Source organism: Nycticebus coucang, chromosome X (genome assembly GCF_027406575.1).
Source record: "Nycticebus coucang isolate mNycCou1 chromosome X, mNycCou1.pri, whole genome shotgun sequence".
Taxonomy (NCBI): Eukaryota; Metazoa; Chordata; class Mammalia; order Primates; family Lorisidae; genus Nycticebus; species Nycticebus coucang.
In genome coordinates, this window is record NC_069804.1 from 21,087,900 (window position 1) to 21,112,915 (window position 25,016).

Below are 25,016 nucleotides of genomic sequence, written 5' to 3' on the forward strand. Positions count from 1 at the left end.
AGGCACAGGAACCCATTTGAATGGAAATATATGTGTAATAGCTTTTGAGCTTTCCTTTCATTCAAAAAAGCCTCCTTTCTTTATCCTTGGGGCTAGTTATCGTGCTTTTATTGCTATGATGATACACAAGAAGAAAATAGCAGAAGAGCTGAAAGAATTGAAAATGCCTGTACCCAACCCTGCTTCATTTATTTGCCTGGGACCTATCTAGTTATATGGACTTGTTTGATGTATAGATGCTTACAAAAGAAAATCAGACAGGAGCTCTGTGTTGCATCTTTTTCAAGTGTAGAAGTTCGAGTTTAGAAGTAGATTCATCTTCAGAGAATATGTCATTATTTAATAATTTAATTAGCTCTGTACATTGTATCTTGAAGCTATTCAGACCACCGTAGGAACATCTGTTGTACCGTGATTTTGGAGGTTGCTCGATTGTTTCCCCAAATGCCTTGACAACTGCAGTTTGACATGCATAGTTTGGTGTTCCAGTGCCCTGGTGCTGCAGTCACCATGGGGATTCTTCATGTTGGCTTTTGGTAAATTAACACTCAAGTACATTCAAAACCACTCTTTCCTGGGAAGGGTGGTTTTCATTGACTCCTGGCTTTCCTTTTTCTTTATTTAATGAAATAGTGACAGCTGTGATTTCCCACCTTTCAACAATATTATTAGTGGTTTTATAAATAGAAAATCATTTTCCAGCTGGGCCTATGTCTTTGCTGGCAGCCATTTTGTACACATGGCTTCATTGAAATGGCCAGGACTTTGCTTGTGTAAATGGGCAGGTTTTCAGGTAATTTGGGTAGGTTTTCCAATCTCACTTCCTCATTTCTTGTCCAAAGAACTTCTTCCATGTCCACAGCATGTTTATGCAACATTGAATAAAACTTCTAAGGGGAAATTTTTTCCAGGTGACCTCCCTGAAAGGCTGGGCTATGAAGAAATCTTAAGAACCCTGACCCCGATGAAATTGCCTCTGTTGAGAATATTACTTGGTATAGGAACAAGGGACAGAATTTAGTTATTTTTGGTTCTTGGATAAACAAAATCTGTATCCTTTTGTGTAGGTAACAGATGGAATTAACCCCTATAGAAGAGCCAGTCTTATTTCAGTCTCATTTGCAAATTGAACTTTTAGGTTTTTTTTTTGAGTTAGGAGAGCCTGGGAGAAGAGAAGGTTAAATTGTTTTTATTTGAAACTCAAGCAACTTGGAATCGGTTCTGCTGTCTGCATGTCTTTGATAGATCTGTCTTTTCCAGGGTTGTCTGCCTTTATATTTAATTTTCTGGAGGCTGGGACTGTGATTATCAAATGACTTCCAACTTGGCACCATGTGTGGGTGGATACTAATGAATCCTTTCTTAACCTTTCCCAGCACTTTTGGAGAAATCAATCAGTAGAAGGCGGGACATGGAAGCCAAACAGAAAGCCAAAATCCTTTATTCATCCTGCATGAATGAGAGTGAGTAATCAAGAAAATAAATGAAATATTTACCACCTATTCTTCAGAATTCTATTAATGTTTAAAGATATTGTTTGAGGAAAATGAGAATTACTGAGAATTCTATTAATGTTTAAAGGTGTTGTTTGACAAGAAACCAATTCTCAAAGACTAGATTTTGACTAGTACTGTCTTAGTTACTGTTCTGTTGCTGGCTTGTTGGAGAAGATAATATTATTTCTATGGCTTGGATTTTTGGGGGATCAGTTACTCTGTGAGCAACTTAGGTGGGGTCAAAAAGGCAAACCTTACTGGACCTAGGGCAGAAACTAGAATCCAGAGGCCAGGCCACATGTGGCCTGAGAAAGACGCTGGGAGGAAGTGAACTTGGGCATATTGGAATAGCGATATGTTCCATAGGATCTACTGGGGCCTAGAGAAATGCAGATTCCCAGGCTCCTGCATCAGCCTACTAGGCATGTTAGTTGATGCCTTAGGCCTGTCTCAACATCTTAGGTCTGACTGGAGTTGGAAGAGATCCTTGCCATTTTACCTGGTTGACTTTCTCAAGGCCATTGAAGGAAGAAGCCAGCGGCTCTCAGAAGTGGGAAGTGTGTTATTTGGTCTAGGATTTGGAGTACTATTTAGTGCGCTAGAAGAAAGCAGTAAAAGACAAGAGTCTGAAGCATGAATTCACCTTCACTGGAGAGTTATTGGCTTCAGTAAAGCATTTCCTTTAGTTAGGTTTGTTCCTTAGTCCCACCAAGTATTTTTTTTGGTTTTTTGAGACAGAGTCGCACTATATTGCCCTTGGGGGAGTGCTGTGGCATCACAGCTCACAGCAACCTCAAACTCTTGGGCTTAAATGATTCTCTTGCCTCAGCCTCCCAAGTAGTTTAGACTACAGGCACCCACCACAATACCCGGCTATTTTTTTGTTGCAATCATCGTTGTTTAGGAGGCCTGGCTCGGGTTGAGACCTGGGCCGGGTTTGAACCCACCAGCCTCAGTGCCCTAACTACTGAGCTATGGGTGCCAAGCCTGTCCCACTAAGTATTATCAGCGTAACATCATTTGTTGGCTGGAGTCAATGTAGTCAACCATAGTTTATTGTAGGGAATATCTAGCAGGTTCCTTTGTCAGCTCTCCTGGCAAGAATACCAGGTTTAGACAGTCACAATGAAGAGCCGGTCATAGGTAATTCTGTGTTTGTGCTTATGTTCCTCCCATCCCATCTCTTCTACCCTAGCCCTGATAGCTGAAATTTTAAGTTGGGGACTTACGGAAATTTTCTTGAGAAGATGCACTTGCTTTCTAGTCTGGTGATCCATTTTGCAATTCTAACTCTGCCTTCATATCTCCCTTTCAGAAGCGATTGAAAAAGCAGATGCTAAGCCATTGCTACATATCCTACGACATTCACCATTTCGTTGGCCTGTGCTCGAATCTAATATTGGTCCTGAAGGGGTTTGGTCAGAGAGAAAGTTCAACCTTCTGCACACACTTGCAACATTTCGTGGTCAATATAGCAATTCTGTGTTCATCCGTTTGTACGTGTCCCCTGATGACAAGGCATCCAATGAACATATCTTGAAGGTATAACGAGGGCTCATTCATCCTCTTGGTTCAGTCTGACATTAATCTTTTGGGGTGCCTTCCTGGGGAAAGAGACTCATGCTGCCTTAGTGAAATAATAAGGTAAAAATTCTATTGAACAGTAGGATCTAGAATATCCTCCTGACTCCCCAGCTTTGCAGAATGTAGATCATTATCACACAACTTTGGTCAGCCTTTCAGGATGTTGGTGAGTGAGTTGCAAGTGATCTGTGATCTGGCTTGGAAATATCTACTCAGAGCACATCTAAATTCCAGTGGGCAGGGGATGATAGGTTCTCATTATGAGCAAAGACTTGCTGAACTCTGCCCTTTCCCTTGCTACCACAGTCCCCTGGCGGAGGTGAGAACATGTGCCATAATTTCTTGTTCCCTTTTTACTAGTACTTTTTGTATACATGCCTATCGTTTCATTGACAAATTCAGTCTGAATCTCTCCTTCTTGCTTTCAAAAGATGAGGCAGCACTTACTCTATTGCACTTGTTTTTGGAAGAGTAAGAAGCTCTTCAATAAAGGAGTGGGCTATGTGGACAATCTTGAAGTACATTGCATTGGTAAATTCAGGAGGTTGTCTGCAAACTACCAACAGAGAAAGAGTCACCAGTGAAAGACCTTTGCAAGAATTAAAATAACATTTTCTAAATTGTTTTGTGCTTTGATTCTGCCCTTGTTTTTTGTTTTTGCTTCCACAGTTACTTTGACTAGTAATGAAAATGTTTTTGAACCAATGATTCTCAACCCCTGTTTCTGTCCTCAAACTACAGAATATTAATGATGTATTGATATTCAAATTATAGAAGCATATAACTCTCATCTCATGTAAGTCAACCTCTCTAAATCCAAATTCTGGACTTTATCTTTTGACCAGGGATTGGCAAACTTTTCCAGTAAAGGCCCATTAGGGTTCGTGGACCATCTGATCTCTGTTGCAACTACTCAGTTCTGCCATTGTACTTGGGAAAGCAACCGTCTGACAAATGGGTGTGTCTGTGTGGTAGATTGGCCTGAAGGCTCTAGTTTTATCAACTTTAGCTCAGATAATGGGAGTCTCAATAAAAGTCTTCAGTCATTGAAAGAATTCCCATCTACTGTGGAGGAAATTCTGAGTTTTAGAGACAGCTGTGTTTCCATGTTAGGTGATGAAATGATAACATGGTACTGTGTAAGACCCAATGATGGTGACGATCTGATTGACCTCCATCCCATGTTCATAGATATTCATTTCTTTCTTAAAAACTGGGTTTAAAGACCATCATCTCAGTTCTAGAACTATTATGATATTCTTCCAAACACTTTAAGTGGTGTTTTGAAGTAAGCTGGTGACTGTCTTTCAAACTTAGGTTTAAGTTTATGCACTCTATTGAAAGATGGAAGATCTTGATTCACACACAGATGGATAATTGCAAATGGTAGCCATTTTATTTTTCACGAATTTCCACACCTTGTCAAAGAATTAAATTTATTTTGTCAAACATCTTATTATGGAAAGTGACACACACAAAAATAAAAAGAATAGAACAATAAATTCTCATGTATCTATTGACCCAGCTTCAACAACTCATGATTTTTTGCTGTTATTTGTTTATTTATCTAAACCACGTCTGTTTTGGAAGGCTGCTAGAACATTTTATGACAAATCCAAAATATATCATTGTGCTAGTAAACACTTCGGTGCATATGTAACAGAAAGGACTATTATCACAATAAAAATGGTAATCATAATTCCATAATCAACATTTAATACCCAGTTAATTTTTAATTTTCCTAATTGTCTCAAACATGCTCTTTTTTTAAAAAACAAAAACAGTTGGTATTTGATTTGGGGTCCAAATGAGAATAATACATACATTTTGTTGATATGTCTATTTTAATGCCCAAGAATTCCCTTTTTGTTTTTTAAACCATATTTATTTGTTGAAGAAATTAGACTGTCCTATAGACTGTCCCACATTCTGAATTTGACTGATTTCTGGGTAACCTAATAGCTGATGAGAGAAAGTTCTTGCTTATAGGAGAATCATAGCTTAAAAAATGCAGGAGAAATAATAGAATTAGAAAGTATCCAACTTTAAAAAATCTCGAATGAAATGATGGAACTAGATGATTATCATCAATAGCTGCCAAAACCATTAGGTGAAAGGGGCATTAGGAAATTTATGATAGAGAGATTTGACTCCCATCACCAGGACCCAAATTCAATGGGTTCATTGCTAACAGTGGGACAAACAGGTATTATGTGCCTTCTGATACTATGCAGTAGGAAGTATACACTGTTAACAAAATGTTGTACCAAAAAAAAAAGGAAAATAAAACTTTGAATCTAATTAAGTCTCTAGTTTTCATAGTAGCTTACAGAAAACACGAGAAATAGAAGAAAATGGAAACCAATTTTTAACAGCTTGCCTTGTACACGTAATAACCTTTCCAATCCTATGTTGGACAAAAATACTTTAATTATTTTATGTAACCTAAAATAGATAACAGAATCATCAGGTGAGTTTATATTTATGTTTTTCTCTTTTAAAACTGAAGGCTAATTACAAGAAATCCACCAAGCTCTTTCCTGCCCAAAATAAATTAGAGCTGGGGAGTATGTGGGTAGCAGAAAAATTGGATTGGAAATTAATATTCAATTAAATTGATCCTGGAAATGCTAAAGTGTCTTTGAATGGAATACTTTCCAAATGTAAGGAGGTACTCATGTATTTAGTATTTGCTCTCCTTTGCTAAGATGGTGGATCGTTCCAAACTGAAGTGTTTGAGCATTGCTTGGAATTTGAGTGTAGCACATTCAACTGCTTTGAATTTGCTTTGGTTCTGTCCCTGTTTGTACTATTTTACATGAGTGAAGATTCACACATCTGAATTAACTATCTTCCCCCAAATACAATATAACCACAGTCTTCCTAATGATGAGACACTTACGAGAAGTTCAAGTATGTATCTAGAGATGGTAGGAGAAGCTTTATTCTGAACATGAAACCCAATGAAGTTGACAACAAAAATTAGCGTATTGATGGTCACCAAAGTTGTAGAATTTGCAAATGTTGCTTATTAAAAAAAGTTAAACTTATATAAAAATATAATTTAATACCTTTTAGGTTTTTGTGGAACATAGTTTGAAAGTCACTGGTATAGTGGGAAAAGAGTAGGCTTTGGTATTAAAGAGATTGAAGTTTGCAGTTTAGCTTTGTAATTTACTCATTAAATATCATTGTGCAAATTACTTCACTCCTCTGAGTCTCCCATGTGTAACGAAGAGTGAAATTTCAATTTACTTTTTTTTTTTTTTTTTGACACAGAGTCTCAAGCTGTCACCCTGGGTAGAGTGCTATCATGTCACAGCTCACAGCAACCTCAAACTCTTGGGCTTAAGTGATTCTCTTGCCTCATCCTCCCAAGTAGCTGGGACTACAGATGTTCTGCCACAATGCCTGGCTGTGTCTTGGTTGTAGTTGTCATTGCTGTTTGGTGAGCCTGGGCTGAATTCCAACCCACCAGCTCCGGTGTATGTGGCTGGCCCTTTAGCTGCTTGAGGTACAGGCACCAAGCCACAATCTGCTTTTCACTGTTACTAGGAGAGTTAAAAGTAACTCGAGGGTGGGACCCTGTTGCTAAATGGTTAGAGTGCCGGCCCTGTGCACCTGGAGTGGCGAGTTCGAACCTGACCTAGGCCTGCTAAACAAAAAAACAAAACAACAAAAAAAGTGACTTGAATTTTGTGACAATTTGTGTGGTAGATACTGGCCCACAGTAGCTAATGACACAAGATTAGCTTCTCTTAAAGCGTGACCCAGCAACAACTGGTCATGATGATTTGGAGAATGTTTCTCTTCAATTTGTGTACCCAACGTGCCTCTCAGATCTCAAATTCAGTTGTGTAAGACATAGGCATTTGATTTAGTCAGCCTAAACTTTGACTCTGAGCTCCCACCTTACCTTCTGGTGGGAAACCGAGCCTCAGTCTGGGCATTTCTCTCCCTCCTGGTGGCCACATTTCTCAGTCTTCTCCTAGGGTGCTAGGAGACCCTCCTGTCATCAGTTATCTGCTTTCTGACAGAAATCTACTATGAAACCTGTGTATCCCCTTCCAGCGTGTTTCTCTGATGCTGGGGTCCTGGGCTTCCCCTTCCCGTCTAGATCCTGACATATTCTTGGGGCACTGACTGGTTCCTCTGCTCACGATTTCCTTTGGTGCCTGAGAGATCCTTTTTCTGCTCTGGGAGGAATCCCCCTTCCCTCCAACTCTCTTCCCTCCATGTACTTAGGCTTCCTTTTCCATCAAATTCTATTTTCCACAGTGTTTTTAGCTTTTGTAATCCCAGAAACCCGCAAGAATAAGAAAAAGGCTTCCTTTTGGTCAGACACAACACTGTGGGCATACTGTTGGGTGAGCAGATGGTACCTTTGGTTGCAAACAAAAGTACCTCTTCCAAGGGGCAGATACATCCCCATGCCAAGGACATGCACTTTGGCTGGCAGGCATTGCTCCAAGCCACACAATGATCCTCTGCAAAGCTCCCCTGTGGTGAGATGGCATGGGATTTGCTTCGAGCTTAAGCAGGAGAAAGGAAATACAAAAATACAGAAAACAATAGCAGTTAGTGACCTAAAACATTGTCTTGCTACATCTGTTTGGATTTATTTCATGTCAGGAGATAGGAAGAATGAAGATTTAAGAGACAATAAAAGACTTGAATGTGCATGATCTTGAAAGACTGTTTGGAAGGCAAGGTTGTCCCTGTATGTGTTACTGAAAAGAACAACTTAAATCATTATCACTCAATGGCCTATATTTTTCTGGCTTTCAGTAAATTAATAAAAACAAGGAGTGACTTTCTTAGAAATCAATTTTTTCTACTGTCTTTGCCTTTCCTTTTTCCTTTTTAAAATCTCTTTCTCAGGAGCCAGTGGAATATAGAACTTTATTTTGTTCTTTATTTTTTTCTTGATGCATAATAGCTCTATGTATTTTCATAGTACATATGATAATTTGATACATTCATATAATCAAATCGGGGTAATTTTAATATACACCCACCTTAAGTATTTATCTTTTCTTTATGCTAGGAACATTCAAATTATTCTTTTCTAGTTATTTTGAAGTGCATCATTCACTGATATTAACTATATTCAGTCTACTGCTCTATTAAACGTCAGCTCTTATTTCTTCTATCAGATTGTATATTCATATTCCTTATTTAAACTCTCTTCATCTCTCCCTTGCCTCTATCCATCCTGGCCTCTGGTAATCACAAATATATACTCTATATCCATGAGGTCCACTTGTTTAGCTCCCACAGATGAGTGAGAACCCGTGACATTTGCCTTTCTGTGTTTATTTTCTTTAACATAACGCCCATCACTTCCATATACAGAGTGGTCATAAAGTTTGTGTGCAATTTAAAATTACACACTCTTTTAAATTGTACACGAACTTTATGGCCACCCTGTATGTTGTTGCCAATGGCAGAATGATATCCCATTGTGTGTATGTACATTTTCTTCGCTCATTCATCCTTTCATGGACACTTAGGTTGACTCTATATTTTAGCTATTCTGACTAGTACTGCCATAAATGCAGAAGTGCAGATATGTTGATTTCCTCCTTTTGGATATATACCAAGAAGGGGGATTACTGGATCATATGGTACTTCTAGTTTTACTTTTTTGAAGGACCTCCATACAGTTTTCCATAGTGGCTGCACTAAATGACATTCCCACCAACAGTGCCCAATGGTTCACCTTTCTCTTCATCCTTGCTGGCATTGATTGTTCCCTGCCTTTTTTTTTTTTTTTTTTTTTTTTTGAGACAAAATCTCACTTTGTTGCCCTTGGTAGAGTGCCATGGTATCACAGCTCACAGCAACCTCAAACTCTTGGGCTCAAGCAATCCTTTTGCCTCAGCCTCCCGAGTAGCTGGGACTATAGGCGCCCACCACAACATCCAGCTATTTTTAGAAAGGAGGTCTCACTCTGGCTCAGGCAGATCTCCAACCTGGGAGGTCAGGGTATCCACCTGCCTCGGCCTCCCAGAGTGCTAGGATTACTGGCATGAGCCACCTCACCCAGCTTCTTTGTCATTTTCTTTTTGAATTTCTACACAGCCTTCTTTTCTGCAATAGATGGAGCCTTAAGCCCAGGTTGGTCTTGGCTCAGAGGATCAGAAGACTGTTTAGTATGGAGCAGGTCTCAAAAGGGGATATCCTGGCAGTGTAGAAAGGCTGGCTAGGAGTTTGTGCCCAAGAGACCTGTGGAATGACCCTCCTAGAGCATGGTACGGCTGAACAGCCACACTGATTTGATGTCTCCTTTGCTCGAATTAAAGAGCAGAATTTTCAGGGCTAAGAATGGCAGTCCTGTCCCCCACCTTTGTCTCTTCCTGTTCTCAGGCATTTGTCTCCCTTCAGGTATTCACAATGCTTTCCATGGGTTGAATCATGGTCAGTTTTCCTACCAGGGGACCCAAGACAGTGGGGAAATTGGTTATTCCCCTCAGTGTCACTTTTTCCAGTGTAGAAACCATGAATTGGGAGAAATTTTCCACGCACTTGTTGCTGGGCAAATTGGAGGGAGGGGTATCATGGATATGAAAGCTGACTTTCTTTTTATTTTCTTGGAGTTTTTTTTCCCCCAACTTTCCCTGTGGCCCTAGGTACTGACTCATCCTCAAAGTTGAGGTCTGGAATATTGCTGGTGATAATCTCAGTGCTGTATATTTGTTTTTATTATTTTGTGAAAGGAGCCAAGTCATCTTGCATCTGTACCACCATATTGGAAAGAGAAATGCAGATCCCTTTCCTGAATCATAATTTGTCAGATGTTTCTTTTTGTATTATTACTTTGACTCCTAACTTGAGGTTTATTACACCTGGATTATCAATGTAATTGGAGAAAAAATTATTTTTCAAATCCAAATCTATGTATTGGATTTCCTAAACATATATTCAATTTTCTACTTGCAGTATTTAGATCAATTATGAATACAAGGATTAAAAAACCTTAAATAGCACAGTGTCCTGATGTTGGCTTCCTGAGAAACTCTTTGGCCTCCAGAGTTTGTATGTTTCCAATCAGATTCAGTTAACTGAACTTATTCAATCCATAACAATCTGAAGGTTTATAAAAGGTCTAGTAACCTCACGTGAATTACCTAAACTTTTAAAATAGGTGGGTTTAACTTCCTTTCATGAGAGGGAAACACTTTGGCTTTCTTAATATTATTTACACAGTTTCCTTTCCTTTCTGGTTTTTTTTTTTTTTTGGTTTTTGGCCAGGGCTAGGTTTGAACCTGCAATCTCTGGCATATGGGACCGGTGCCCTACTCCTTGAGCCACAGGCGCCACCCCCACAGTTTCCTTTCCTATGAGACTGAAGCTTAAAAGATTCCAAATTTAATTGAAAGCCAGAACATCTTAATCATAATATTGTGTTTCATGATCTTGACTTACCTAATTTTTGGAAGAAACAGTGGCAGATTAGGAATTGAAGTAGGATGAAGCCAGGCAGGCTTGTGACATAGTTGTTTCAAGCCAATTAGAAAAGGTTGATCAACAGAATTTGAAGATTTTAGCAATAAACACAGATAAGATGGATGTTTTGAAAGCATCTCCCCCTCAAAAAAGAGCAATATTTTTCCTTGAATTTTTCGTAACAGCATTAACTCTTGTATTTTTTTTTTTTTTTAGACAGAGTCTTACTTTGTTGCCTTCGGTATAGTGCTGTGATGTCATAGCTCACAGCAACCTCGAACTCCTAGGCTGAAGCAGTCCTCTTGACTTAGCCTCACAAGTAGCTAGGACTATAGGTGCCTGCCATAATGCCTGGCGATTTTTAAATTTTATTTATTTATTTATTTTTGGCCGGGGCTGGGTTTGAACCCACCACCTCCGGCATATGGGACCAGCGCCCTACTCCTTGAGCCACAGGCGCTGCCCATGCCTGGCGATTTTTAGAGATAGGGTCTGGCTCTTGCTCAGGCTGGTCTTGAACTCTTGAGCTCAGGCAATCCACCTGCGTTGGCCTCCCAGAGTGCTGGGATTACAGGCGTGAGCCACTGTGCCTGGCTCCAGCACTAACTCTCCATTTGACCTTTGTTGCATATGAAGGGGATTTTCATGGACTACTTTGATCTTATAGAGATTTTAGATACTAAAACACTAAAACATTCGAAATTATAGTAAGATGAAGAAACTGGAAGATACGGTTCAAAGTAATTTAAAGTCATATAAACTAATGGTACAATTGTGTAGGATTCAGTTTTTATTAAGATGCTACTAATTTTTGATTTTGTTATTTAGATTTTATATATTGTTAATTTGGCTTAACTTTTTTTTTCTATTCTTCAGAGTTTCTTCATAATTTATTTTTATTTATTTTTATTAAGTTATAGATACATAGATTATGAATACATTTATGCCTTTGTGGGATTCAATGTGTTGATTTTTTGCACAAATTGGAGTGCTTACATCCTACTAATTAACATAGCCTTCACTTCATTTACTTAATCACAGTGTTAAGACATTTGTGTTCTACACTTGATAGATTTGACTTGTACCCTTGCAATATGCTCCATAGGTGTGGTCCCACCATTAACCCTCCCTCTATGAAGCCCTCCATTCCCAACTCCTTCCCCTTCCCTCCTTCATCCTGGGCTATAGTTGTGATTCATCTTTCATATGAAAGTGTGAGTGATTATAAATTGGTTTCATAGTAATACTGAGTACATTGGATATTTTTTTTCCATTCCTGAAATACTTTATTAAGAAGAATATTTTCCAGCTTCATCCATGTAAACATAAAAGAGGTAAAGTCTCCATCTGTTTTTAATGCTTCATAGTATTCCATGGTATACATATGCCATAATTTATTAATCCATTCATAGATCGATGGGCATTTGGGCTTCTTCCATGACTTTGCCATTATGAGTTGAGCTGCAATGAACAATCTGGTGGAAATATCTTTGGTAATCTCTTTGGCAAGAGATTTTTGGTCTTTTGGATATACACCTAGTAGAGGAATTGCAAGATCAAACAACAGGTCTACATTTAGATCCCTGAGTGTTCTCCAAACTGCTTTCCAAAAGGAACGTACTAACTTGCATTCCCTCCAGCAGTGCAGCAGTGTTCCCTTTTCTCTACATCCATGCCAATATCTGTAGTTTTGGGATTTTGTGAAGTGGGCTACTCTTGCTGGGGTTAGATGATATCTCAAAGTGGTTTTGGTTTGCATTTCTCTGATGATTAAAGATGATGAGCATTTTTTCCTGTGTCTGTAGACCGTGTGCCTGTTTGCTTCAGAGAAGCTTCTGCTTGTGTCTCTTGCCCACAATGAAATGGGATCAATTGTCCTTTTCTTATTAATAAGTTTGAGTTCTATGTGGATATTGCTTATTAGACCTTTGTCGGAAATATAACCTGCAAAAAATCCTCTCCCGTTCTGAGGGCTGTCTGCTTGCTTTACTTAGTGTGTTCTTGCCAGTGCGGAAGGTTTTTAGTTTGATCAGATTCCAGTTATGCATTTTTGATGTTGCTTCAATTGCCTGGTGGGGGGGGATCCTCCTCATAAAGTATTAGAGGAGTATTAGATGCTATTTCAGAACTTGATATAGGCTTGTTTAAAATTTCCACTCCCGAGGCCAATTTTTTCGAGTGTTTCCCCTGCACTTTCTCCAAGAAATTTTATAGTTTCATGTCTTAAATTTAAGTCCTTTAACCAGTGAGAGTCTATCTTAGTTAATGGTGAGAGGTGTGGGTCAAGTTTCAGTCTTCTACAAATTGACAGCCAATTCACCCAGCACCATTTGTTAAATAGGGAACCTTTCCCCCAATATATATTTTTGATAGGCTTATCAAAGATCAGATGACGAGTCTGGGTTCATCTCTTGGTTTTCAATTCTGTTCCATACATCTACCTCTCTATTTTTGTGCCAGTACTATGCTGTTTTGATCACTATCACTTTATAGTATAATCTGAAGTCTGGTAGTGTGATTCCTCTTGATTTGTTTTTGTTTCTGAGTAATGTCTTGGCTATTTGAGGTTTTTTTCTGTTTCCATATAAAATGAAGTACTAATTTTTCCAGATCTTTAAAGTATGACAGAGGTGCTTTAATAGGGATTGCATTAAATCTGTAGATTGCTTTGGGTAGTATAGACATTTTAACAATGTTGATTCCTCCCAGCCATGAGAATGATATGTTTTTCCATTTGTTAACATCTTCAGGTATTTCTTTTCTCAGAGTTTCATAGTTCTCTTTATAGAGATCTTTCATGCCCTTTGTTAGGTGCACTCCCAGATATTTCATCTTCCTTGGCACTATTGTAAAGGGAATAGAGTCCTTGATTGTATTTTCCCCTTGACTATTGTTGGTATATATAAAGGCTACAGATTTGTATTGATTTTGTATCCTAAGACGCTGCTGTATTCCTTGAGCACTTCTAGGAGTTTTGTAGTTGATTCCCTGGGGTTTTCCAGATATATATCATATTATCTGTGAAGAGTGACAGTTTGATATCCTCTGATCCTATTTGGATACCCTTGATTGCCTTCTCTTGCTTGATTGTGATGGGTAAGACTTCTATTACAATGTTAAAAAGCAGTGGAGACAATGGGCAACCTTGCCTGGTTCCTGATCTGAGTGGAAATGTTTTCAATTTTACTCCATTCAATGCAATATTGGCTGTGGGTTTGCTGTAGATGGCCTCTATCAGTTTAAGAAATGTTCCTTCTATACCTCTTTTCTTTCTTTCTTTTTTTTTTTATTAAATCATAGCTGTGTACATTAGTGCAATCAAGGGGTACAATGTGCTGGTTTCATATACAATCTGGAATATTTTCATCAAACTGTTTAATATAGCCTTCATGGCATTTTCTTAGTTATTGTATGTAGACATTTGTATTCTGCATTTAGTAAGTATACCTATTTTCTTAAGTGTTCTGATCAAGAAAGGATGCTGGATATTATCAAAAGATTTTTCTGTATCAATTGAGAGAATCATATGGTCTTTGTTTTTTATTTTGTTTATGTGATATATTTATAGATTTGCATATATTGAAACATACTTGGGACCCTGCGATGAAACCCACCTGGTCGTGATGTATAATTTATTCGATGTGTTGCTGGATTCTGTTTGCTAGGATCTTATTGAATATTTTTGCATCAATATTCATTAGAGATATTGGTCTATAATTTTCTTTTCTTGTTGGATTTTTTCCTGGTTTGAGGATCAAAGTGATATTTGCTTCACAGAATGTATTGGGAAGTATTCCTTCTTTTTCTATGTTTTGGAAAAGGCTAAGTAATAAAGGTACTAGTTCCTCTTTAAAGGTTTGGTAGAATTCTGATGTGAAGCCATCTGGTCCCAGACTTTTCTTTTTGGGGAGATTTCTTATAGTTGATGCTATTTCAGAACTTGATATAGGCTTGTTCAACATTTCCACTTCTTTCTGGCTAAGTCTAGGAAGGTGGTGTGCTTCCAAGTATTGGTCTATTTCCTTCAGATTTTCATACTTCTGAGAATAGAGTTTTTTTGTAAAATTTATTAAGGATTTTTTTAATTTCTGAGGAGTCTGTTGTTATTTGACCTTTATCATTTCTAATTGATGAAATTAGGGATTTTACTCTTTTATTTCTGGTTAGGTTAGCCAAAGGTTTATCTATTTTATTGACCTTTTCAAAAAACCAACTTTTTGATTCATCTATTTTATAATTCTTTTGTTTTCAATTTCATTTAATTCTGCTCTAATTTTAGTTATTTCTTTTCTTCTACTGGGTTTGAGGTTGGAATGTTTTTCCTTTTCCAGTTGCTTGAGCTATCCCATTAAGTTGTTGACTTCCCTCTCTTTCCGTTCTTTTGAGGAAGGCTTGCCGTGCTATAAATTTCCCTCTTAGGACTGCCTTTGCAGTATCCCAGAGGTTCTGGTAATTTGTGTCTTCATTATTATTTTGTTCCAAAAATTTGGTAAGTTCCTTCTTAATCTAATCTATGACCCAACTATCATTCAGCATGAGGTTATTTAGTTTCCCTGATTTCATATGAGTATGCAGATTCCTGTTGTTACTGAAGTTCAACTTTTATCCCATAATGGTCCAAGAAAACACAAGGAATAATTTCTATTCTTTTAAATTTGCTGAGGTTAGACTTGTGACCTAAGATGTGATCAGTTTTGGAGGATATTCCATGGGCTGATGAGAAGAATGTGTATTCAGTTTTGTTAGGATGAAATGTTTTGTAGATGTCTGTTAAATCCAATTGTTGAATGGTTATGTTTAAGTCTAAAATTTATTTGCTTAGTTTTTATCCAACACTGCCAAAGGGGTGTTAAAATCCTGACTATTATGGTGCTGGATGAAATCAAGTTGCTTATGTCTGTTAGAATCTCTCTTATAAATTGAGGCGCATTCTGGTTGGGTGCATAAATGTTAATAATTGAAATCTCATCATGTTGAGTGTTGCCCTTAACAAATATGAAGTGACATCCTTATTTTTCCTTTTGTTGGTTTTAATACTATTGTATCTGTGAATAAAATTGCAACACCTGCTTTTTTTCTGATTTCCATTTGCCTGAGTTATAGATGACCATCCTTTCACCCTGAGTCTATATTTAACTTTTAAGGTAAGATGAGATTCTTGTATGCAACAGATATCTGGCCTGGGTTTTGTATCCACTCAGCCAACCTGTGCCTCTTTAGAGGATAATTAAAGCCATTCACACTAATGGAGAATATTGATAAGCCTGGTAGAATTTTGGGTATTGAGTTTTTCAAAAGTCCAGGGGACATTTTTAATCCTTTTACCACTGTGGAAGTTGGAGCTTGATCAAAAGTTTCTGAGTGAGTTTACTTTTGTGGTGGAGGATTGTGCTGGTCATTATGGAGGATAGGATATCCTGGAGAGCTGGTTTAGTTATGGCAAATTTCTTCAACATGTGAATGTCATTAAAGTATTTAATTTCTCCATCATAAATGAAATTCAGTTTAGCTGGATACAAGATCCTGGGTTGAAAGTTATTTTGTTTTAGGAGGTTAAAGTTTGATGACCATCCTCTTCTACCTTGAAAAGTTTCAGCAGAGAGATTTGCAGTCATTCTAATATCCTTCCCCCTGTAGGTTATGGTTTTCTTATGTCTGGCTGCTTTCAGAATTTTTTCCTTCATATTAATTTTGGCAAAGTTAATTATAATGTATCTAGGAGATGTTTTATTTGGATTGAGTCGTGCTGGGGTTCTGAAACTGTCTGCTATCTGGATTTCAGAATCTCTTGCCATGTTTGGGAAGGTCTCGATTGTCTCTTGGAGTAGAGCATCTGGGCCTTTCGAAGCAAACTCTTTTCCTTCAGGGATTCCTATAAGGTGAATGTTTGTTCTTTTGGAGTGGTCCCACAATTCTCTCAGGGAATGGTTTGTTTTTGTTCTCCACTTCTCTTCCTCTTTGAGCATTTGGGAGCATTCAAAAGCTTTGTCTTGAATGTCAGAGGTCCTTTCTTCTGCCTGTACCATTCTGTTACTGAGGGATTCTACTATATTTCTCAGATCTATGAGACCTGCAAGTTCTTACCTCCATGTTTCAAAATCTTTGGTGATTTTGTCTTTGAATTCATTGAATTCTTGAAACAATTTTTGAATTACTCCTTGAAATTCTAATTCCATCTTTACCTCCATTCTGTTGATCTTATTTGCCATCTAAATTCTGAACTCGATTTCTGACATGTGTCAGCCATTTGTTTATGAATGGGATCATCTGGTGTGTCTGTTTTGTCATTTATTGGGGGAGTTGATCTACTCTGATTATTCATGTTGCCAGAGTTTTCCCATTTATTCCGCCCCATGATTATTTTTCACCATTTGGCCAGATGGGCAGGTAGGGTGAAATTGGATTGGGGGCTCCTGGAGTTGTGGTTAACCAGCCATTTGCCAACGATCTGGGACTGGAGACTGTAGCTTTTCCCCCTACAGCTTTGCAAAGGACCCATACAGTATTACAGTCTGAGGCTCTGGGGACCTGCTTGGTGTGGTGGGGTTAGGTGGCTCTGTCTTGTATTCAGCTGGTCTTTGATCCTAGTGGATCAGTGACGCTGGGTTGAACTCTCAGCTGTGGAGAAATACAAGCAACTAAGGCACCCTGCCTCCCACGGGCAACAACTGGAAGAGGAAAATGAACCCTTCCTGTTGCCACACAACCAGGGTACCACCCGAGAGGGTCTTTCTGTGATTGGCCCAGGTTAGGGGTTCCAAACCACTCGACCCAGTCAGTATCAACTCTCAAGTGTGAGATTTCGAAAGGTCTCCAGCAACTAGATAGCAGAGGTCTACTGGCTGCTCAAATGTGGTTTGCTCCAGTGCTCTGTGGAGTCAGAAAGCCCCACCCAGTAGCAGAGTTAGACCAGGGGGCTGGTATCTCTTTCCCCACCTTGCACCTCTTTCATGCCCAGTTGCTGGTAACCCCATGGGGCTGTGGTCCTGCTCCCTCCAATAAGCAGATATGCCAGGGCTTTGCGCCTGCCAGAGTCAAAGAAAGGTCAATGCTCCCTCAGCCTGGCCACCACCCTCTGCCACCAGCCAGTTGGGGGAGCTGAGACCTGCCTGCCTTGGGTACTCAATGGCAACTGGGGAGTGTTTTACCTGAGGTCAGTCTGAACCTGAGGATAACAAGTCAGCAAATGATTTTCTCCCTCAGCCACTGTGCCTTTGCCCCAGCCACTCTGAAGCACTGGTATCCATATAAGGCAAGGTCTGGCTACCTCTGGCAGTCCTCAGAGTTGGGGAGGTGTCTCTCCAAGATTATACCCCAGCAGTATGCGTCTACTGTTGCTGAATCTTCGTGGGAGGTGTCCCTCCACAGCTCCTAGGTGGCTCCCATGGCCAGGGAGGCAGCTGTAGCATGGACTTCAGGAATGCCAGGCTCGTGGCTCCAGCAGCAGGGTGGGGCACGTGGCACATGGCTCTGGCACAGTGGGTGCGCACGATGCCTCTGGCAGGGTGGAGCACCGGGTGCTCGGTTCCAGCAGGGCAGGGCACACAGCTCTCAAGCCTCCTTTCACAGCTGGTTTGCACTTTTGCAGAGCCAAGTCCAACAGCCTCCCCCACTTTGCACTACTGCTGGGTTCATTGTTATAGTGCAGCTTTTCTACCATGGCCCTTGTGGTGTTGGACCTGGCAATGAACTGCAGACATTCCAGTCTCTGCAGGGGTTAGGCTCTGGACTGTCAGGCGATGGGAGAAGGGTGGACTGGAAATTCAAAATGGTAGGGAAAACATTAGTTCAACCTTGATGCCTGGCAAGAGAGTGCTTAGGGTCACAGCAGGGTCCCTCTGGAGAAGTAGTCCCCACTTCCTGCAACTCTTTCCTATGGGGTGAGACATGAGGTCCTCAGTTCACTGCTTGCCTGTAGAAAACCTACAGCAAGCGAGCAAGCAAGCAAACAAAACCAACATTCTTGGAGAGGGATGGACCCTTCTCCTTTGGGATGAGTTTTGTACCTGAAATTTGCTTTCTTGGAGTTGTAGCTTGCCTCAGCAGAGGTGATGTGCAGTCATCACTCTTCTTTCTCAGCTTGGCTCCCAGTCTTCAGCTTTACTGGGTACTTTTTGGTCATTATCCTTCCCTCTGGATGGGATCTTCTGTTGAAAGCTGGCTCTAGTTGGCCATCCTGCCCCTCCTCCCTTAACTTTTATTTTTTAACATTTTTTTTTTTTTTTTGAGACAGAGTGAGTCTTACTCTGTCGTCCTGGGTAGAGTACTGTGGCATCATAGCTCGCAGCAACCTCAACCTCTTGGGCTCAAGTGATCCTCTTGTCTCAGCCTCCCAAGTAGTGGGGACTACAGGTGCATGCCAGAATGTCTGGCTAGTTATTTCTATTTTTAGTAGAGGTGGGAGTGGCTCAGTGCCCATAGCACAGTGGTTATGGCGCCATCCACATACACCAAGTGTGGCAGCTTTAAACCCGGACCAGGCCAGCTAAACAACAGCTAAACAACTGCAACCAAAAAGAAAAAAATAGCTGGGCGTTGTGGCGGACGCCTGTAGTCCCAGCTACTTGAAAAGCTGAGGCAAGAGAATTGCTTAAGCCCAAGAGTTTGAGGTTGCTGTGAGCTGTGACACCATGGCATTCTACTGAGGGTGGCATAGTGAGACTCTGTCTCAAAAAAAAAAAAAAAAAAAAAAAAAGCACAGTAGAGGTGGGGGTTTCACTCTTGTTCAGAGTGGTCTTGGATTCCTGAGCTCAAGCAATCCACCTGCCCCGGCCTCCCAGAGTGCCAGGATTGCATGTGTGCGTCACCACGCCCAGCTTGGCTTAACTTCTAATGTTTGAATTTGGAAAAAATCTGTGGTTGAGATCCATTTTATTTAGTCTTTAGTCAGCTGATGATATTCAAGAAGGAACAAGGCATAGATTCAGGAAGGTGCTGAAAGTTAAAAAGAAATTATTTTAAAAATTACCTATAGTTAAATTCACTTTTTGTGGTGATTATAAGTTTTCACAAATGCATAGAGTAATGTAACTGCTATCACAATCAAGAAATGGAATAGTCCCATTGTCCCCCTGCCCTCACTAACAAATTACCTTGTTATCCTTTTGTAGTCAATACCTCTCTTCAACACTAAGCCCTGTTCTCTGTCCCTATAAATTTTGCCCTTTTTTTTTTTTTTTTTGAGACAGTCTTATTATGTCGCCCTCGGTACAGTGCTGTGGTGTCACAGCTCACAGCAACCTCAAACTCTTGGGCTTAAGTTTTCTCTTGCCTCAGCTTCCTGAGTAGCTGGGACTACAGGCACCCACCACAAAGCCTGGCTGTTTTTTGTTTTTTTTTTTTTTTAGGTTACAGTTGTCGTTGTTTAGCAGGCCTGGGCCAGGCTTGAACCTGCCACCTTCAGTATATGTGGCCGGTGCCCTACTCACTGAGCCATGGGCACTGAGCCTAAATATTGCCTTGTTAAAGGATATAAGTAAAATTCCTCCATGCATATGTCAATATATTACTCCTTTTCACTGCTGAGTAACATTTCATTGTATACCATAGTTTATCCATTCATGGATTGAAGAACATTTGGGTTGTTTCCAGTTTTTGGTGATTATGAATAAAGGGTTTTGTTTGAGCATACATTTTCATTTCTTCTGAGTTAATACCTAGGAATAGAATTGCTAGCTAATCTGTAAATGTATATTTAACTTTATAGGAAAATGTAAAACTGGTTTCCTTCCAAAGTGGCTGTGCCATTTTGCATTTCCACCAACAGTGTATAAGTAATCCAGTTTTTCCACATCCTCAACAGCACTTATCAGATATTTCTTTTCCCCTCATTTTAATAGATATGTAGTAGTATTTTATCATGAGTATAATTTACATTTTCCTGATGACTAATGATGTTGGGCATATTTCCATGTACTTATTTTCTATCTGCCTATGTTCTTTGGTAAAGTGTATGTTTGGCTCTTTTGCTCAATTTTAAATTGGGTTATTTTCGTACTGTTAAGTTTTAAAGACTATATATTCTAGATACAAGTCCTTTGTCATATATGTGTTTTTCAAACATTTTTCCCAATTCTGTGTCTTGTCTTTTTATTCTCTGCAAGTGTCTTTCACAAAGCATAATTCTTAAAGTTAATTAAGTACAATTTATTAATTTTTTTCTTTTAAGGATTATGTTTTTGCTGCTATGTTTAAAAACTCTTTAACTCCAGATCACAAAGAATTTTTCCCCTATTTCCTTCTAGAAGTTTTATAGTTTTAAGTTTTACATTTAGGTCTATGATCCATTTTAAGTTAATTTTTGTTCCAGGTGTGAGGTATGGATCAAGGCTCGTTTTTGTTTTTGCATACGGACATCCAGTTTCTCTAGCTCATTCTTTGAAAAAGATTGCCTTCTGGCAGGGCTCAATGTCATGCCTATAATCCTAGTACTCTGGGAGGCTGAAGTAGGGGAAGGATTGCTTGAGGTCAGGAGTTTGAGACCAGCCTGGGCAAGAGTGAGACTCTGTCTCTACTAAAAATAGAAAGATTAGCTGGGCATGGTAGGGCACACCTACCATGATCCAGCTACTGGGAACACTATGAGAGGAGGATTGCTTGAGCCCAGGAGTTTGAGGTTGCTGTGAGCTAGACTAAGGTCATGGGATTCTAGCTTGCTCAACAGAGCAAGACCCTGTTTAAAAAAAAAAAAAAAAAGATTGCTTTTTTTCTTTGATTGCCTTTAAGGTGCTGAAAGCTTTAATCTAAGAATTTATATATATTTGAGCTTTTTTTTTCTTCTTTTTTCTTTTTTTTTTTTTGAGACAGAGCCTCAAGCTGTCACCCTGGGTAGAGTGCTGTGACATCACAGTTCACAGCAACCTCCAACTCCTGGGCTCAAGTGATTCTCCTGCCTCTGCCTCCCAAGTAGCTGGGACTACAGGCACCTGCCACAATGCTGGGCTATTTTTTGGTTGCAGCCGTCATTGTTGTTTGGTGGGCCCGGGCTGGATTCAAACCCGCCAACTCAGGTGTATGTGGCTGGTGCCTTAGCTGCTTGAGCCACAGGCGTCGAGCCAGAATTTGTATATACTATGCTTCTCCATCACAAATAATTCTACTAATATAGTTGTCTGATTATTTGTGTTCTTATTACTTATCCTAAACTTTTCAGAGAGTTCTAAAATTTGCAAAGATTTGTCTAAACAAAATTATCATTTGATTTCTTTCAAATAAAAAATCAATGCAATGCATTATTTTAGCAGTAGGGGATGGAAAGTCTGATTAATCAGCTCCATCCAAGTTGGTATTTTGCAAAATAGTTCAGTAAAAAGAATACTGGATCTGGTGACAGGAGGGAATGATTTTACTCTGAGCTATGCCCAACCATGTCATCTTAGGAAAGTCATGTTGATTCTTTGGTTTTTGTCCCCCCTCCCCCATTGAATATGGGGGAAAAGCTAATAATTGGTAAGATCTATCCAACTCAAATAGCCTTGATGCTATTCAGTATTTACAGAACTTTAAAGGGGTTAGAAAACATGAATGAGGAAAGCAGAGGAGGTCTCTGATACTTTATTTACTTTATTGTATAGGTTATCACCAAAATGCCTATTTTCATGTAGCTCTGAGTATAGTGAATTCTTTCTGTAATGGTGGACATGAGTTCAAAATATGACTGGGATGCAGGTGGTCTTATTAACATAAGAATTTACAGTGCTATCAGAATGTGCTTTTTTTTTCTTCTTTTATTTATTTATTTTTATTGTTAATTCATAGCTGTGTACATTAGTGCAATCAAGGGGTACAATGTGCTGGTTTCATATACTATCTGAAATATTCTCATCAAACTGTTCAACGTAGCCTCATGGCATTTTCTTAGTTATTGTATGTAGACATTTATATTCTGCCTTTAGTAAGTTTCGCCTGTACCCATTCTAAGATGCACCATAGATGTGGCCCCACCCATTACCCTCCCTCCACCCTAACCTCCCCCCTTCCTTGGCCCTTTCCACATAGTCTTATGCTATAGTTGGGTTATAGCCTTCATGTGAAAGCTATAATTTAGCTTCCTAGTAGAGCTGAGTACATTGGATACTTTTTCTTCCATTCCTGAGATACTTTGCTAAGAAGAGTATGTTCCAGCTCCATCCATGTAAACATGAAAGAGGTAAAGTCTCCATCTTTCTTTAAGGCTGCATAATATTCCATGGTATACATGTACCACAACTTGCTAGTCCATTCGTGGGTCAATGGGCACTTGGGCTTCTTCCATGACTTAGCAATTATGAATTGGGCTGCAATAAACATTCTGGTACAGATGTCTTTGTTATATTGTGATTTTTGGTGCTTTTTTGGGCTTGTTTTCACAGCTGGACCAAGCAACTCTCTCCCTGGCTGTGAGGGAAGACTACCTTGATAACAGCACAGAAGCCAAGTCTGTAAGTTTTACTTATATTTACCCATTGTCTTGTCAGGCTGCTGTGGGGTTCATCAGTTGTTCTTAGGTCCCTGCTTCTTTACTGGAAATGAGTAAGATGGCTATTCAATGACCATATTCCCAGTACAAGGAGGAAAGGCCTTTTATTTAGGCAGATCAATTCTACTTCCTATCTTTTGGAAGTCTGGGCATCAAGGCTGTACAAATCCTCATGTTCAGCGCCCTCATGATCTAGCTGGGCAAATAGCACATCTGGCTGAAGTAACCAAGAAATGAGCTTGCAGTCATTCCTCAGAAATTTAGAGAGCTCACTGTCCATTGCAGTGAGAAAGCGTGGGAAGGGTTGCCCAGGAGGCCAGTACTTCTCAAATGGTACTGCTTAAGAATCACTGGGGAGGGCGATGCCTGTGGCTCAGTGAGTAGGGTGCTGGCCCCCATATACCGGGGGTGGTGGGTTCAAAACTGCAAAAAAAAAAAAATCACTGGCAAACCTTCCATAAAGTGTTGATTCTTGGGTCACAGCCTTGGAGAATCTGACTTGAGCTGGGGTTTGGGAATCTGTGTTTTTAAGCAGTGCTGCAGGTTAATGGAGGGTTAATGAGAGCCAGAAAGGATCAGTCAGGTTAGACTTCTTGGGCTGGCTTAGAAACCTAGCAGTTTCTTAGAGATTGGAAAGAATTGGTTCATTCTGACACTTTTAATTCATTTTGGAAACTTTACTGAACTTTCTTTTTTTCCAGAGTGACATTTTTTTAATTATTATTAAATCATAGCTGTGTACACTAATGCGATCATGGGGCACCATACACTGGTTTTATAGACCGTTTGACACATTTTCATCACACTCGTTTGAAGGAGGCTCAGACCTAAGTTTCTGGGGTCTGTGATGACATTAACCTCTACCTATAGAAGGCTCTGGAAGGCAGGAAACTAGCTAGATCCTAAGCTGCTTTCTGGCTGAGGACACTCATCAAGGGGGATTGGCAAATTTTCCTTCTTTAGCGTGGACAGAATGAACTTTTACCATCCCGAGTGGAATCTCAGCAGCCAGGCTTGAAATCATCTCTGCCATAACCAATCAGTTAAATCCTAGTGATTCCACTTTCATAAATATCTCTTCCATCCACCTGAACCCTCCTTTCTATCCTTACCATCCTAGGTCGATCCTTGTTGACTCTGGCCTTGACTATAGCAAGTAGCCTTTTAACTGTTACCATTTCCCCTTCCTTCTATTGCCAGCTTAGCACCACTTGCCAAGTTCTGTTCTCAAAGCCCTGCCCCCGAGATAGGTTCTCCATTTTTTAGAGACCTTTCAAGGCCTCTTCATGACTTGATCCCAAGCTCTCTTTCCTGTTTGAACTCCTATTTTTCTTCCCCCAACAAAAGCAGCTTGCTCACCTCACAGTGGAACTTCTCACTGCCTCTGAATCTGTCTCCCTCAAATGCTATGTCCCCAGTTTCTGCAGACGGGAATTCTCCAGCCTCTGCATTTCCAAGCAGGTAGCAGCTTTATTAAAGAACTCATTTTGGTATCTCTTATGTTACAATTAATAATTACATGTTTATCTCCCCCACTGGATCACAGTTTGAGAATGAAACTCAAGTATTCTTTTATTTTCCATCTGTATCTCCCTCCCCCGTGTATGCAGAGTGCCTAGTGAGCCACCTTGCATGTGTATTGAGTAGGTACTCAATAAATACTTTTTGAATTGAACTAGGAATGATGAAACATGTTTTTAAATTAAGACTATTTTTATTTTTTTATATTTATTTATTTTGGAGACAGAATGTCAGTATGTTGCCCTCGGTAGAGTGCAGTGGGTGTCACAGCTCACAGCAACCTCAAACTCTTGGGTGTAAGTGATTCTCTTGCCTCAGCCTCACAAGTAGCTGTGTCTACAGGTGCCACCACATCGCCTGGCTATTTTTTTTTTTTTTGTTGTTGTTATTGTTGTTTGGCAGGCCTGGGCTGGGTTTGAACCCACCAGCCCCAGTGTATGTGGCCAGCGCCCTAGCCACTGAGCTACAGACGCCAAGGCTAAGAATATTTTTAAAGCTTGCTTACTGAT

General features: G+C 39.7%; 1 protein-coding gene across 1 annotated transcript in view; it reads left to right on the plus strand.

Annotated features, from left to right (window-relative positions):
• Positions 1-25,016, plus strand: part of PHEX (phosphate regulating endopeptidase X-linked) — a 229,997-nt gene that overhangs the window by 44,003 nt on the left and 160,978 nt on the right. The window contains exons 4-6 of the mRNA XM_053579715.1: positions 1,377-1,463; positions 2,812-3,038; positions 22,880-22,948. Coding sequence (XP_053435690.1) covers positions 1,377-1,463; positions 2,812-3,038; positions 22,880-22,948 — 383 coding nt within the window. The remainder of the gene's footprint in view (positions 1-1,376; positions 1,464-2,811; positions 3,039-22,879; positions 22,949-25,016) is intronic.